The sequence below is a fragment of the Saccostrea cucullata genome, unplaced genomic scaffold, assembly GCF_032062105.1.
Source record: "Saccostrea cucullata isolate Sc308-1 unplaced genomic scaffold, CSIRO_AGI_Scuc_v1 ctg1911, whole genome shotgun sequence".
NCBI classification, from domain to species: domain Eukaryota; kingdom Metazoa; phylum Mollusca; class Bivalvia; order Ostreida; family Ostreidae; genus Saccostrea; species Saccostrea cuccullata.
Window position 1 is genome coordinate 1 of NW_026921292.1, and position 13187 is coordinate 13187.

At 30.5% G+C, this 13187-nt stretch overlaps 1 protein-coding gene across 3 annotated transcripts in view; it reads right to left on the minus strand.

Annotated features, from left to right (window-relative positions):
* Positions 1-3340: 3340 nt before the first annotated feature.
* LOC134259647 (uncharacterized) overlaps positions 3341-13187 on the minus strand; it is a 35822-nt gene continuing 25975 nt past the window's right edge. For 2 of the 3 annotated variants that reach the window (XM_062742246.1, XM_062742247.1), the window contains exons 18-31: positions 12643-12925; positions 11637-11713; positions 10672-10720; positions 10448-10579; positions 9131-9403; positions 8680-8848; positions 7391-7544; positions 6830-7035; positions 5914-6004; positions 5757-5796; positions 5466-5525; positions 4749-4775; positions 3895-3930; positions 3341-3468 (exon numbers count right to left, since the gene is read on the minus strand). In XM_062742246.1, coding sequence (XP_062598230.1) covers positions 3418-3468; positions 3895-3930; positions 4749-4775; positions 5466-5525; positions 5757-5796; positions 5914-6004; positions 6830-7035; positions 7391-7544; positions 8680-8848; positions 9131-9403; positions 10448-10579; positions 10672-10720; positions 11637-11713; positions 12643-12925 — 1648 coding nt within the window. In that variant the 3' untranslated portion in view covers positions 3341-3417. The remainder of the gene's footprint in view (positions 3469-3894; positions 3931-4748; positions 4776-5465; positions 5526-5756; positions 5797-5913; positions 6005-6829; positions 7036-7390; positions 7545-8679; positions 8849-9130; positions 9404-10447; positions 10580-10671; positions 10721-11636; positions 11714-12642; positions 12926-13187) is intronic. The other variant, XM_062742248.1, reaches the window with a different exon arrangement.

Consider the following 13187-nt stretch of genomic DNA (forward strand, 5'->3'; position numbering starts at 1 on the left):
AGGCTCGGTAAGAATGGTGAAACTTGTGGAAAAAAATAAAGCTGATGACAGATATTTCCAAGGCCAAGACATCGTGCGCTGCTATAGATGTGATGAAAAGGTGCGTTTTTATGCATCCCTTGCTCAACAAAAGTTTGCAAAGTATGCACTGGTGATCACTTGGAAACTAAAGCCTCTCCAGGATTTCATAAACTTGCTTTGTATGGTGTAGATGATAGAGAGATCTTGTCCAAACCTAAGGTAGAAAAAATCGATAAAAGAGGTCAGAAAGTAAAAGATACATAGAGCATTGCGCTTCTACCAGACTTACCGGAATCTCAGCGGATTATTGTTATATACCAATCTGTCGTGCTCTGTCAAAAGCAGAGAGATGGCAACTGGTCTAAAAATGAGTTAAAGAGTAATAAAGGAGATTCATTCATTAGATGTATTGCTACATCTAATTCTCACATTCTTTACTCGGCAAATAATTACGAAAATGTATACCAAACAGATTAACATTTTTCAACTGATAGTACGAGACCATTCTTCACCCCAGGAAGTGATGGATGGACCCCGAGAGGGTTGAATTTTCCCTTGTTACCCCTGGTCATATTTGGATTGGCCTGTATAATTCTAAACTAAAAAAAGGGAACGTTAACAAAATTCAATCTAACGGAACAGTTGTAGGATATCTGGGCAACGAAAAAAATAATGCAAATTCGAGGTATCTCGTTGAAAACAAAAACTAAGATATTCAGTTGGAAAGAAAGTATTTGTATTTGAACGCGAAGGAGTCCTGTGTTTTTCCTATCATATTCCGGAGGTCAGATTTACATGTATGTTCCTCCCTCGAACTGTTGCAACGGATAGACAGTGTAACATTCCTAGTACATATCCAAGAAATGGCATACATCTAATAGATAAAGATGGTAAACATCTCCGCATCTTAAAAGAAATGTCCTACTGCTTGTTGTGTCTCGTTTAAAGACTTATTGTTTGTGTGTTCGAAAGACGGAGATTTGAAAAAAAAATAACATATCTTCAGCCACTGTTTTTAAACAAGCAGTATTTGGAGTGTCTCTCATAATAGCTATATGTTTTGAGATTATCTTTTGGATGGTCCACGTTATATATATTTAAAAACACAACCCACTTTTTCATCTACTAGTAATCAAATGCTCCAATATCTCGCTAATAATCAGTTCTTCATGGCCAAAATTGTTCTAATTCTGAAATAATAAATGTATGTTTGATTGATTCACCTTACATTCATATAAGCTTGTCTTTTATTTCTTATGCATGCACAAGATAGTCCAAAAATCATGTATTAACTCAATGTAATATTGAAATTTCCCAAAGTGTAAGGATTCAATTTTTAATTTCCCTCATAACTTTATTAGCCTTTCAATATATTAAATTTATATTGGTATTATTTCCTTTAATGATATTATACACTTGTATTTTCCGTAAATTAGAAAAAAAATTCATTTATCTTTTTAGAAATAATTCTCTAATGGTAGGCGAAAATAAAACAAACACTTAAGCATATCAATTCAAAAATTACAGATGATACTCCGTAATTTTAGCAATTTAAGAAAAGAAATACTCGTAAAGATAACGGACAGAAATCAATCTAAAACCTGAAATATAAAAAAAGATAAAAATTTAGAGCAGAACAACTATGGATTTATAAAAAAATTGTAGTTAAAACTTTTTAAAATTACATGTACCTTTACTTCGATGATCAGAGTACTTGTGTGTAGGATCGGAATGTTTACTGTGGAGTCTTTTTAATTCGTGGGGGTCAATGTTCTTGGGAAAGGATTTTTTTTGGTTCGTGGGAACATGATTTCGTGGGTAACAATTGTATACAAAAGATTCCATAAATCAATAAATTGACAAAATAAATGTTCGTAGGGATGTAAATTTGAGGATAAGGGTGACCCTAAAAATCCTCGAAGATCTGTCCCCCACAAACATTGATGTCAATTTACAAAATAAATTTTGAAATGACCAGTGACAAATTAAAAAAAATATGAGACTGTTTTCTTTTATTTAAAAGAAAAAAAACTTCCTACAATATTCAAAATATAGTTTTTTTTAATTTTTTTTCCAGGAGAAGTGTTGACAGTTTTGACGTTACGTGATTTCAAATCTTGTAAAATTTCCTTGGAATTTTGAAATATCAAAAAAAGTACTTAAAATTTACACCATTTCTATACATACCATCGTAAAATACTCTTTCTCCTTTACCACTGTTAGTTATTTAACTGAGGATTGAAGAAAGAAGTTCGTTTTGTAAAATTATGAAGCAAGTTGAGTTTCCTCTGAATTCTAACCCATTCCATACAAGAGATTTAAATTCTTCCTTTTTTAACTACCCAGGTGTTAGATCAGCAGTGATGAGGTTCAGGACTTTAATTGTAGAAGAACAAGGACACCTAAGAGGTCTATGTATCAATTAGACACCTAGTCATCACTAGGCTGGTTATTTTGTAACTTTAAATTTGGAAGCTATAGGCGATGCATATTTGTAAGTTATACAGGATGATGACTTCGTGTCACCTTCACATATCCCTTGCAAGTGAATCAAAATATTGGGCTTTTAGAGGTACCCTGAAAAACCGAGTCCCTTTGTTAATGAAGACTTTGTCACACATAAAAATGGCACTTTGTGTTCATGAAAAGTCTAGAAGGGACTTGAGGAAGTTCTAACTGCACACTAAAGAGTTCTAATCGTAGGGTGGTTTTATGCTGTTAGAGTGATCTGCTTTTAGAGTGAGATCTTTTTTTTAAAAAGGTATTTGCAGTTAATTACACAATTTATAATTGAATAAAATATGCTTAACGTTATATTAGACGAAGAATAAGTTATTAAATTAAATATTTCCATTAATTTTCCCATTGTAAGTAAACATCGGTGATTTTTGTTCATGCATAGCCCTTTGTCTTTGAGCATTTTTGCGTGCAGAATCAGGGTTTGTACCCTATGTTGAAAATGAATAACTAGGTAAATTGTCTGAATATGTACACCTTGATATGATATATATTTTTTCCAAGTCCAAAATGCACATTTCGTGAGTGTTTAGAGCTTCCTCAAAACAAAATCAACAAGTCATTAATGAAATGAAAGGATTTATTCTTAAAAGATCCAATATATTTTTGTTTCATTTCATAGGTATTAAAATGACAAAATGTACAAATATACGACAAAAACACAATTGTAAAAATAAGAGAATGATTGTAATATTTAATAATAATATAATGATTTAAACAATGATTTCCTACACTAAACATTTGATACACAAAGTGAAGGTAAAACAATAAAAACAATAATTAGATAATTCTATTTAACGCCAAGATTATAGTTTAACTTAGAACTGTCTTGTAACACATGTTCAAAATTCTTTTTTAATATATTCCATTGTATCCTTATCAAAACGAATTTGTCTTCCTTTCACGAATATCCTTGTTTTCCCATACACGCTGCAGAAAAATAAAGCTTTTGTATTGGCATCATTGTTCTTTAATATTCTATGTAAGATTCTTTACTTTTATCTATTTTTTTTTAAATATACTGTATAAGAAGAGAAAGCCTTTATGACATTTTTTTTCACTTTATTACAATAAATGCACAACATTATCAAGGTTTTTTTTAGTAGAAATAATGGACTTCATGCTATATACCGTTTGCTTTAGGGATTACTAACAATGAGTGTATGGTAAAAACTGGTATGCTTAATGGTATGCTAACTAAAATACCGATTTATAAAAGGAAGTATTCTTATGTTATAAGAAAATATGATTTTGATATTTATTAACAATAAAATTATCCGTAAAGGAATACAATGTAATCAGGAGATAAAAGATTAAAAAAAACAAGAAAAACATCCTTTTGAGATATTTACAGACCTTGACTTCATTCAGCTCTTGTATGATTTTATTAATCTATAAAAAGTAAAAAAAAGGATCATTTAAATATTATTCAAGTTATATCAAAATGTTAAATTGTCTGCATTAGTTGATTAATCAAAGTTTACTATTCAGTATTCTTCATTTTTGTGATAATTTATAACCGTAGCAAATCAGTAAAAGTATTTGTAATAATTTATTCGAACCGACAATTCACCTTTAAATATAAAATATATAGCCTGACATCCTTAAGATTTGCAAGACGATAAATATTCTAAGCCTATATCATCTTGAAATATTTGATATGCTGCATATTGACTGACAGCCTTTATATGCATCTTAATAAAATTTAACAATCGCATTAAGGTACATTGATACTCTGATAAGAGAGATAACTCTTAAGGACACATTGATACTCTGATAAGAGAGATAACTCTTAAGGACACAAATGTCTATTATTCCTTTATAAATTTGTTAAGTTTAAGTGCCTTTTTTGTCAACTTTTGCCCCGCAAGCCATGCTATAATTGTTTGTATTTTATTCAGCATATACATTTCCTTTGGAAAATCATAAAAGTTAAAGAAAATTTTCATATGAGTGAGCAGAGGGTTTATGAACCTTAAGGTATTCAAATTACTGTAAAAAAGGTACTTTTCACGTGCTTTGTTTTCCTTTCTTCGAAGAAATCATGTCCTTTATGTATATCTTTTATGAGAATACTTTAAACTGTGTAATCATGTTTGCATACCAGGACAACTCTTTCATTTTGAACACAAATTTATATATCTTTTGTTCAAACCACAAAAATTGGTCCTCAAGAATAAATTATAATGAATTGTTATAAAATACATCACCTTTTTGTCAACTTCTTCATCTGGAGGCTTTTGAAAAAAGAAAAAAATGGTAGCATTGTAATTTGAAATTCACTAAGAATATTCAATGTATTTGAATTCAGAATAGCTTTATTTCATACAAGAAAAATATATATTTTCGACTAAAGAAATCAATACGTAGCCATCTCTTTTTTATCTGATGTTATTTTGAAAGAGAGTTTGCAATTGCAACATATTTCCGTAGCTCTTCAAAACTATATGATAATCACGTTGACTCCAGGCAAAATAAATAACTGTAAGTCTTTTTTGAGATTAAGATTTTTCTGATATATAATGAATAAGCATGATTAATTTTTCTTAAATTCCAGCTCAAAAACCAAAGCCCCTATACACTAAATATAACAAGGCCAAAGAATTGCAGCATACTCAGCAGATAATTTATTCAGGTAGTTTATATCTTGGATTTACGTTATGGAGAAACTGAAAAGTTCCCCGTAAGTGGAAAGCACTACATTACTGAAGCTTAAAGAGAGAATTCATGATAAAAGATTACATAGAAGACAATTCACCATATTTTACATTGGTTTGATTGGGTTAAATTATGTAAAAGTGCGAGTTCGTAATTAGTGAAGAATTGTCTTTTTCTATGATAAACAACTTTGAGTAATGATAAAGCACAGATTCATTCAAGAAATCATATCCTTAACGATTACTGCACTTTATTCACCATGCATATACCTTGCAGTTAATTTGATGACCATCTTCTTCGGTGTCACTTTGTCCAGATATGATATTTTGCTAAAAGGGTAGAAAAACAAAGAATTTCTAAAATCTGAAATTTAGAACAAAATAAAAGAAGATATTTTTATTAATGATAGAACAAACATTATTCATATTTGCATATGGATAAATAGAATAATTTAGAGGTTTAAAAACTATCAAACCTTTGGAGATTTGTGTTTTTTTGGTAATGTTTTGGATTGCCTTAAATGTCATTCTTTTTCAGAAAAAAGGTTTTAATTCTAATACCTCTATCGATTTTTCCTCAAAATCTTCATTTTCTCGTTCTCTGCAACAAATTCGTTAAAAATGTAATCATTGTTTCAAATTTATTCGACTCTTTTTCCACTTCTTAAAGCACGCATGTAGAAAGTTATACTTCTATAACAATTTATAAACAAAATACCCTTGCATTTCCAGAATTCCGTTCTTTTCGGCCATTTCCTCGGGTGTTTCTTTCTGGGGATCAACATCAAAATTATCATCGAACACGAGAACTATCAATAGAAACATATAGAGATAACAAACTGTATTCAAGCTCAAAAATTCATTCAAGCAATACAAAATTGATGGTAAGGGTACACTGCTGCATAAGTAAGGAAAGTTGAGGATTGAAATGTTGAAACCATCACATTTATCGTAAAGCTTTGTTTTTATGTTACCATGAACGATTTTTTCTTGTAACATACCCAAATATGACAGAGATCTGTCGCACACTATTTTATTGTTTATTTCAAGCTCTCTGGGGTATATTGTGTCAAAGTAACATGTACATAAAAATAATAATTGTTAATTGACAAAATATTGTTGAATTGAAGGCTACGACAAGTGATTTCTTTTTCATGTATAAGATTTTGGATACATTCTGTTTCAAATGGATAGAAAAATAAGTCTGGTCACTAAGGAGTCCAAGTACTTATGCAATAATTAAAAATAACAATGCCATTTGAAAATGCAACTATATATAAAATATTAATACTAGAAATATAAATTCGAAACAAGTTTACTTTGTTGAGTAAGTCAAACATAAAGGACAACATTTGATTTAAAATGGCACAAAAATGTATATATTTAATTGGTAAAATGTTTTGTTTTTTATATGATTTTTTTTGATTTATAGTAAACGAAATCTTTTGAAAATGAAAATTATGCAATACTGGCCAGTGCATGGATATTTTTGTGCAAATCACTGAAACAAACATTCATAAAAACAATGAGCAGAAGATTATAATGTGTTATGATGTTATGCATGTGTTTTGCATGTTTTCAATTTTATGCGAGTTGAACAACTAAAGAAAGCAATTTTAATTTCATACACATACCTTTTATAAATAATGCCTGCTCCTCACGTTGTATGCCATACATCTTCATAACAATGTATATCAGAAGATGAAAGACTAGTGCTCCTAAGCAGCAAATCTTGAAGTGAACAGGAAATATTGTTCTAATTTTGTACTCTTCAAGGAAATTTGATTGTAATTGTGACCAGTATATTCTTGATTTGTCATGTACAGAATCCGATGTTTTCCTAATTAAATAAAATTATGTTCGTATTATACATGTATGTTCCGGTGTGCTTAGCAGAAGTTTACAAAATTACAAAGCGATATTCTAACAAGAGATCACATAATACTGTATAATTACTTTTGTTCACGAAATATATATTTTAAGGTCTGCATACTGCATGTACTGTCACAATTTTCCATGGTAATTTGGCTCAATTAACTTTGATTTCATGTAAATCATATATATGAAGTCAGCAGGTTAATCACAAAAATCTGCGCAATTTTCTACCTTTAAGTCGAACAGAAATCGTGTTTCTCCAGAAATCATAATGATCCATTGTTCAAAATGTAGGTTTAAAGTAAAAAGAAGTCACATACGTGTAAATTGCTATCAGCATGTTCAGTAGCATCAAGATAGCGATTAAACAGTATATTGCCCTCAGGTAAGGAGACAAAAGAGCTCCCAGAAAGGAGGGACATCTTTGTTGTATGCCCTGCGAATAAAGTGTGGCATTGTCTGTGCAGTCATTACCTAAAACAAAAAATGTGCCTTATTCACACTGTAATTCCTCCGACTTTTGACAAACATACACTCATTGAATAACAATGAAAATTCATTAAACAATTTAATGCACACTGTCAACAAGGAAAAGGAATAAATCAAATCAAATGACGGAGCAAAGTGAATTCAAAACTGGATCAGTAATCCGTAGAATATTGTGTATAAAAGTAATGACCTATCATTGTTTGAAAACACCAGTCAATATTCGACATTTGTCCAATCAGGCAAAATGGCCTGTGAGAGAATCGGGGATGGGATTGGACTTTAAGGAGCGAGAATCCATTGACGACTGATCATGCCTGCCCTGTACTCTTTGTAAAAACTCTTTGAAAAATAATGCCCTAACTATTTGGACAACTCTTCAACATTAATAGTTATGTAGATACTTAGAGGGGTAATGCAGAAATATGTAGTGTCCTTGAAAAAATGCATATTGGACCAGGCGTAAGGATTTTTTCAAGGACATCACATATTTTCGTATTAACCCTCTAAGTGTCTACATAACGAATGTATCCTACCGATGATTCTCTGAAAGACTAAATACTTATAGTCCCGATATATTGCTATTACTAGGAGACTTTGCATATGTTGTGTTGATGATGTTGTCTTACGCAGTTATGAAGGTCCATGCAGAGTTACACGAAAACAGTATATTAATGATGTGTGGTTATATTAATGATGTGTGGTTGGTAAATTTCACGGAAGTTTGATACATGGTTTGTAGATCACTTGGAGGGAACACATTACCAGCAATCTAATGTTGGTAGACGACATAACATCGTTAAATACAGTATTGCTCTCAGCCAAAGAAATTTCAAGATTTTTATCAGATGCAGGATAAAGGGATGTATTTACATTATACTAGTAGGCCCTTGTATTAACCACAAGATTTGAAACATGTTTTAGTAATACTATTTATATTTCTTGATAATCAACGTATTAAGATATATTGCAAATAGAAATAAATAACTTTGCCAAAAGAAAATTTAAAGTTACTATATTTATCAGGGTATTTAATTGTTAGTCTGCTATCAACCTCTTTTTTGTAAAACATCTTCGGAACCTGTAAGAAAAATACATTTTTAAAATTCAGGTTAAAGCATACCAACATCTTCCTGAAAGTCACCATAAAGCGTCCAATAACCATTTCTGACAATGTTTTCTATTTCCGTCCATGTGAACTCAGTGTTTGGATACAGGAGAGCATAGTCCACCACGTTGTAACACATCATTATAACGATCATAATCGTCATGAAGGCAGATGTTATCTTTATCTGTGAGAAAATGTACAGCAAAATCGAATGAAAGGCCATAGATATTGATTTGTAGGGCTTTCATGTCTTTATTGATATAAAGTTTCAAATTTACTCATTTGTGGTAGAATATGAATTTCTTTCATTATATTCACCATTGTCCACAAAGAAACAAAAACAAATATCACAGAGAAAAATAAGTGTTTTGTATTATTTTAGTTACAGTAATCATATCTATAACGTGTTAGTAAATAAAGCAATCACTTGAGTCCTCTGTTATAAATGAAATAAATTAATATTGACCTTTTTCTGAATTATAACAAGCTGAGAACCAAGGAACTCTGACGTCCAAAACATGTTAAGTACCCGGATGTTTAGCATGATATAGGAGATCAGAAACATAATCTTTGCAAACCCTTGGAGAAAGTCATCCTCAAACAATAACTTAACAATGAATCCAAGAAACGATGTTAAAATTATTATTAGGTCGAGGCGATTCCACATGTCCTGGCCGTATTCCAATAAGAAACTTTTTTCTCTCTTTCTTTTAGTGTCACGATAAACTGCTACACATATCTGAAATTATGTATTGTAACCTTTACTTAAATTTGGCGTGAAAATGACAAATTCTTAAGAGATTTATCAGCACATCATTTGTTTTGGAATATCCATGTAGTATAATCCAGTGGTATTTGGAGCTTGCACAATGACCCGAAAAACACAATCGTCATTAGTTCTCTGAACAATCAATATTCTTCATGCATAAATTAATTTTTGTCATACTTATTATTGATTGATTTTTTTGGTTCATTGATGCTTTGATAAGAAATGAAAATGCTATGAAATATGAATTTATCAAGCTTTAATGTTCTTTTTGTTCTCTTTTGCCTTTCAGGGTACGTATGTTATAAATTTTTACTGAGCAATATATTTAGCATAAATTTTATGCTATTATTCTTAAAGATTTGATTAAGATATATATTTACTTTGGAAAATTTAGAGGGTTTTGGTACATTTTTAAATGAGTTTACAAAAAAATTATGAACATAAAAGAAAAAACAAATTAGATACATTTTAATGTATCACGATTTTATCTTAGGCTAATGTTTAGTAGACTTTTCAGCACTCCGTCTGAACATATTGTATCAGTAGATAGGTGAAAAAATTATTTTTTGAAAACTTTTCAATTTCAATGCTAATGTTTAGAATTATATTTTTCAGATTACAAATGAAAAAAAATTAAATAATCAATAGTAGCAGGCAAAAAGAAGTTTTGAGTTTGGCCATTTTAGGTAGTCGGTCGGTGGAGGGCAACAAAACTTTTTTTTTCAATCATGACCCTAATCTTTATATCTTGCTCTTTTTTTAAATTGAAAATAAGAGAAAACAAAGCAACGCCTTTCGTGTCAATTACGTTTATTGAGGGTTTTGGAGCTCTCCGATAAATAGTCCTTAAAAACAATATATAATTTTATTCGTTTTTTTCGTATGTACACGTACTTGTCCTTTTTATTTATCAAAAATTGTAAAATGTAAATCTTATATATCTTAAACTGTTGCTTAGCCTGTCCTATTATTGTTTTAGTAAAAATCAATAAGCATAAATAAAACTACACATGCCTGGTGAAATTCATCCACAGACTTATTCAAAATCCAAAACAGCACAGCAAATTCTGATTGAGATACACCATTTTCCTTGTAGTCAAACAAAAGCATGTAAGCAAATGCTGCCAGAAACGACATTAGCCCAGCCTAAATGCAAACATATCACGTACTTATTATAAAACACATAATTTTGAAATATGTCTTGAATTTCTGAATCTAGCAAAAAAGAAAGTTCGTACCGTGTTAATCCATAATTTCAAAATAGGCGTGTGATATTTTTTGTAAATCCTGAAATTAAAAATGAAAAAAAAAAAAAAAGAAATACAAATGCAATCTTAAGAACAGTTGTTTTTAATGGTAGCAGAAATGTACACATTGCAATATTTTTTATATTTTTTCACAATTATAATTTGATTGAAAACATTTGGAATCCAAATATAAGTTTATCATGTTATTAAATTCTAGCACTGGAAGTTGCCTAATTGAACAATTATATATACCCGGTAGTTGACTTTTTTGCTTTCAAAAACATTAAGTCAAAGCTATAGTGATGTGAAAGCATTAGTTAATGAAAAAATAGTATGTTTTTCTGAAACATTTAATCAATAATTTTTACGAATCTTAAATAAAATCATTAACCAAACTTTATTATATATTTGATTAAGTGTGAAATAGAGTGCTAGAAATAAATAAATGAATAAATAATGAATGTGAACAATAATTTTCTTTTACAAAACCTATTGTATCCTAGTGTTTAAGAATGCTGGGTGTCGGTGGCCATGTTAAGACTAGATTGATATATTTTCGAAGTAGAGTTTCGTATAAAGATACACAAAAGTGATAAAATTGTAAAACATAAATGTACATTTTTTTAACTTGGCCAAATGATGGTTGAAAGCTAAAGACATCATATTAAAACATTAAGTTAAATCTGATGATTTATTTGATGACCCCCAGCCTCCCTAAAATCCATATTCGCGACATTTCTAACATCGGAGTTTTACGAAGGTATTGAATGAGTCTTCCCTGAATCATTTTTATATAGGAGAAATCCATTTGTCTTTGAAATATGACCTTAAAATCCTTTGTTCCGCTTCAAAGAAGGTAAGGACATGATAAGGAAAAATGAAATGCAAGGGTCCAATATAAAAGGTTTGAATTAAAAGTCAAATATATTAAATAAGATAAGGTAGTTTATATGTACCATGAGGGCTTATCCAAGGTAAAAAGCATGATTGGCATGATGAAAACATGCATGATGCACAAAAACAGTCTGAGAATCTGTAAAGAGGAAAAAAAATCTAAATGAATTAACTCATAAATCAAGTATAAAATTTTATTCTATAATTATCTTTCTGTGAAAAAGGATTTGATTGTTTGTCCCTATCACATCATACTGTGAAATAACGATTTTTCGTAGATATTTAAAATTTTTGTTTGTGAAAGGACCAACGAGCTCATCTCCACCAGAAAATATAAAATATAATTTCTCCTGCAACTACATGTACCCCTTGCATTGACCTAATAAAGGAAACCTAATAAACTAAAGCTTTTTTCGGTCACTGCCCTACTAAAGCCTCGTGCATGTATTCAGACGTTCTAAAGCATTGCGACATATATTGCAATATTTACGCCATTGCTTCATAGTTTCAACTGCAAAGATGTATCAAATTTGTTGCTAGTTTTGGGCGTTCAAATGTAAAAATTATGTTGCAGGATAAACAGAATACATGATAGCTGCCTTAAAATATAAGCGACATTTGGACTCGGGTTGAAAACATGAAAGAGATCTCGGCAAGCCTCGCCCTCTATCACGTTTTCTTTCCCTCGCCCAAATATTGCTTATATTTCAAGACAGTAACCATGTATTTTATATATACATGACAAATCATCACCTCAAAAAGCAAAGAATATAATGCCCATGAGTCAATTCTCTTTTCTCTACCAACTTCCTATCTCGACATGGGATGCCAATTCCTTGTTTGTTTATTACTTTCAGACCATGCAGTGGTATTTAGATACTATGGCACCTGATCCCACTATTGATGTTTTAGAGACCCGCGTTTGTTCTGCTTCAAAATTTGTATTGTGTAATGGACTTATAAGCCTTTTCGTTATCACCAAATTTTTCACTTCTATAAGTACAGGGATAAAGAAAAAATCATTTCAATACTTGAAGAACCAATTGTCTTATGAATATAAGTACATACAGTATCTATTTTCCTCCTCGACTGATACTCGTCCCCATACCAGAGTTCTTTGATCATAGTCTTCAGTTTGGGATTTTCCAGAAAACATTCATTTTTTGTTTTATATGCAACATCTAAATAACCATGATTCAGAAGTAGTCTCCCAGCTTTGCCAGACACCTCATCCTCTTTGATGAAGAAATGTTTTATATTGTTTACCCAACCTTTTGGACTTCTTAGTCTTTCCAGTTCGTCTTTCTCTTGGATGTAATTCATGATGCTAAAAGCATGTTGACTGAATTTTCTGAAAGAAGAACAATTTGGTTTTAAATGGGGTTTTTAAACAGATAAAACATTTCAAATGTTCCATAACGTCCCAAACCTATAAACTTACAGACTTATAAAAACCACACCAAGTTAACAAAAGTACGGAAGCCCATTTAGGACCTATCAAAAATATTTTTGAATTCGTTATAACGATTTTTAGAATTCGTTATAACGAAATTAATTTGTTATAACAGATTTATTGAATTCGTTATAACGAAATTAATTTGTTATAACAGATT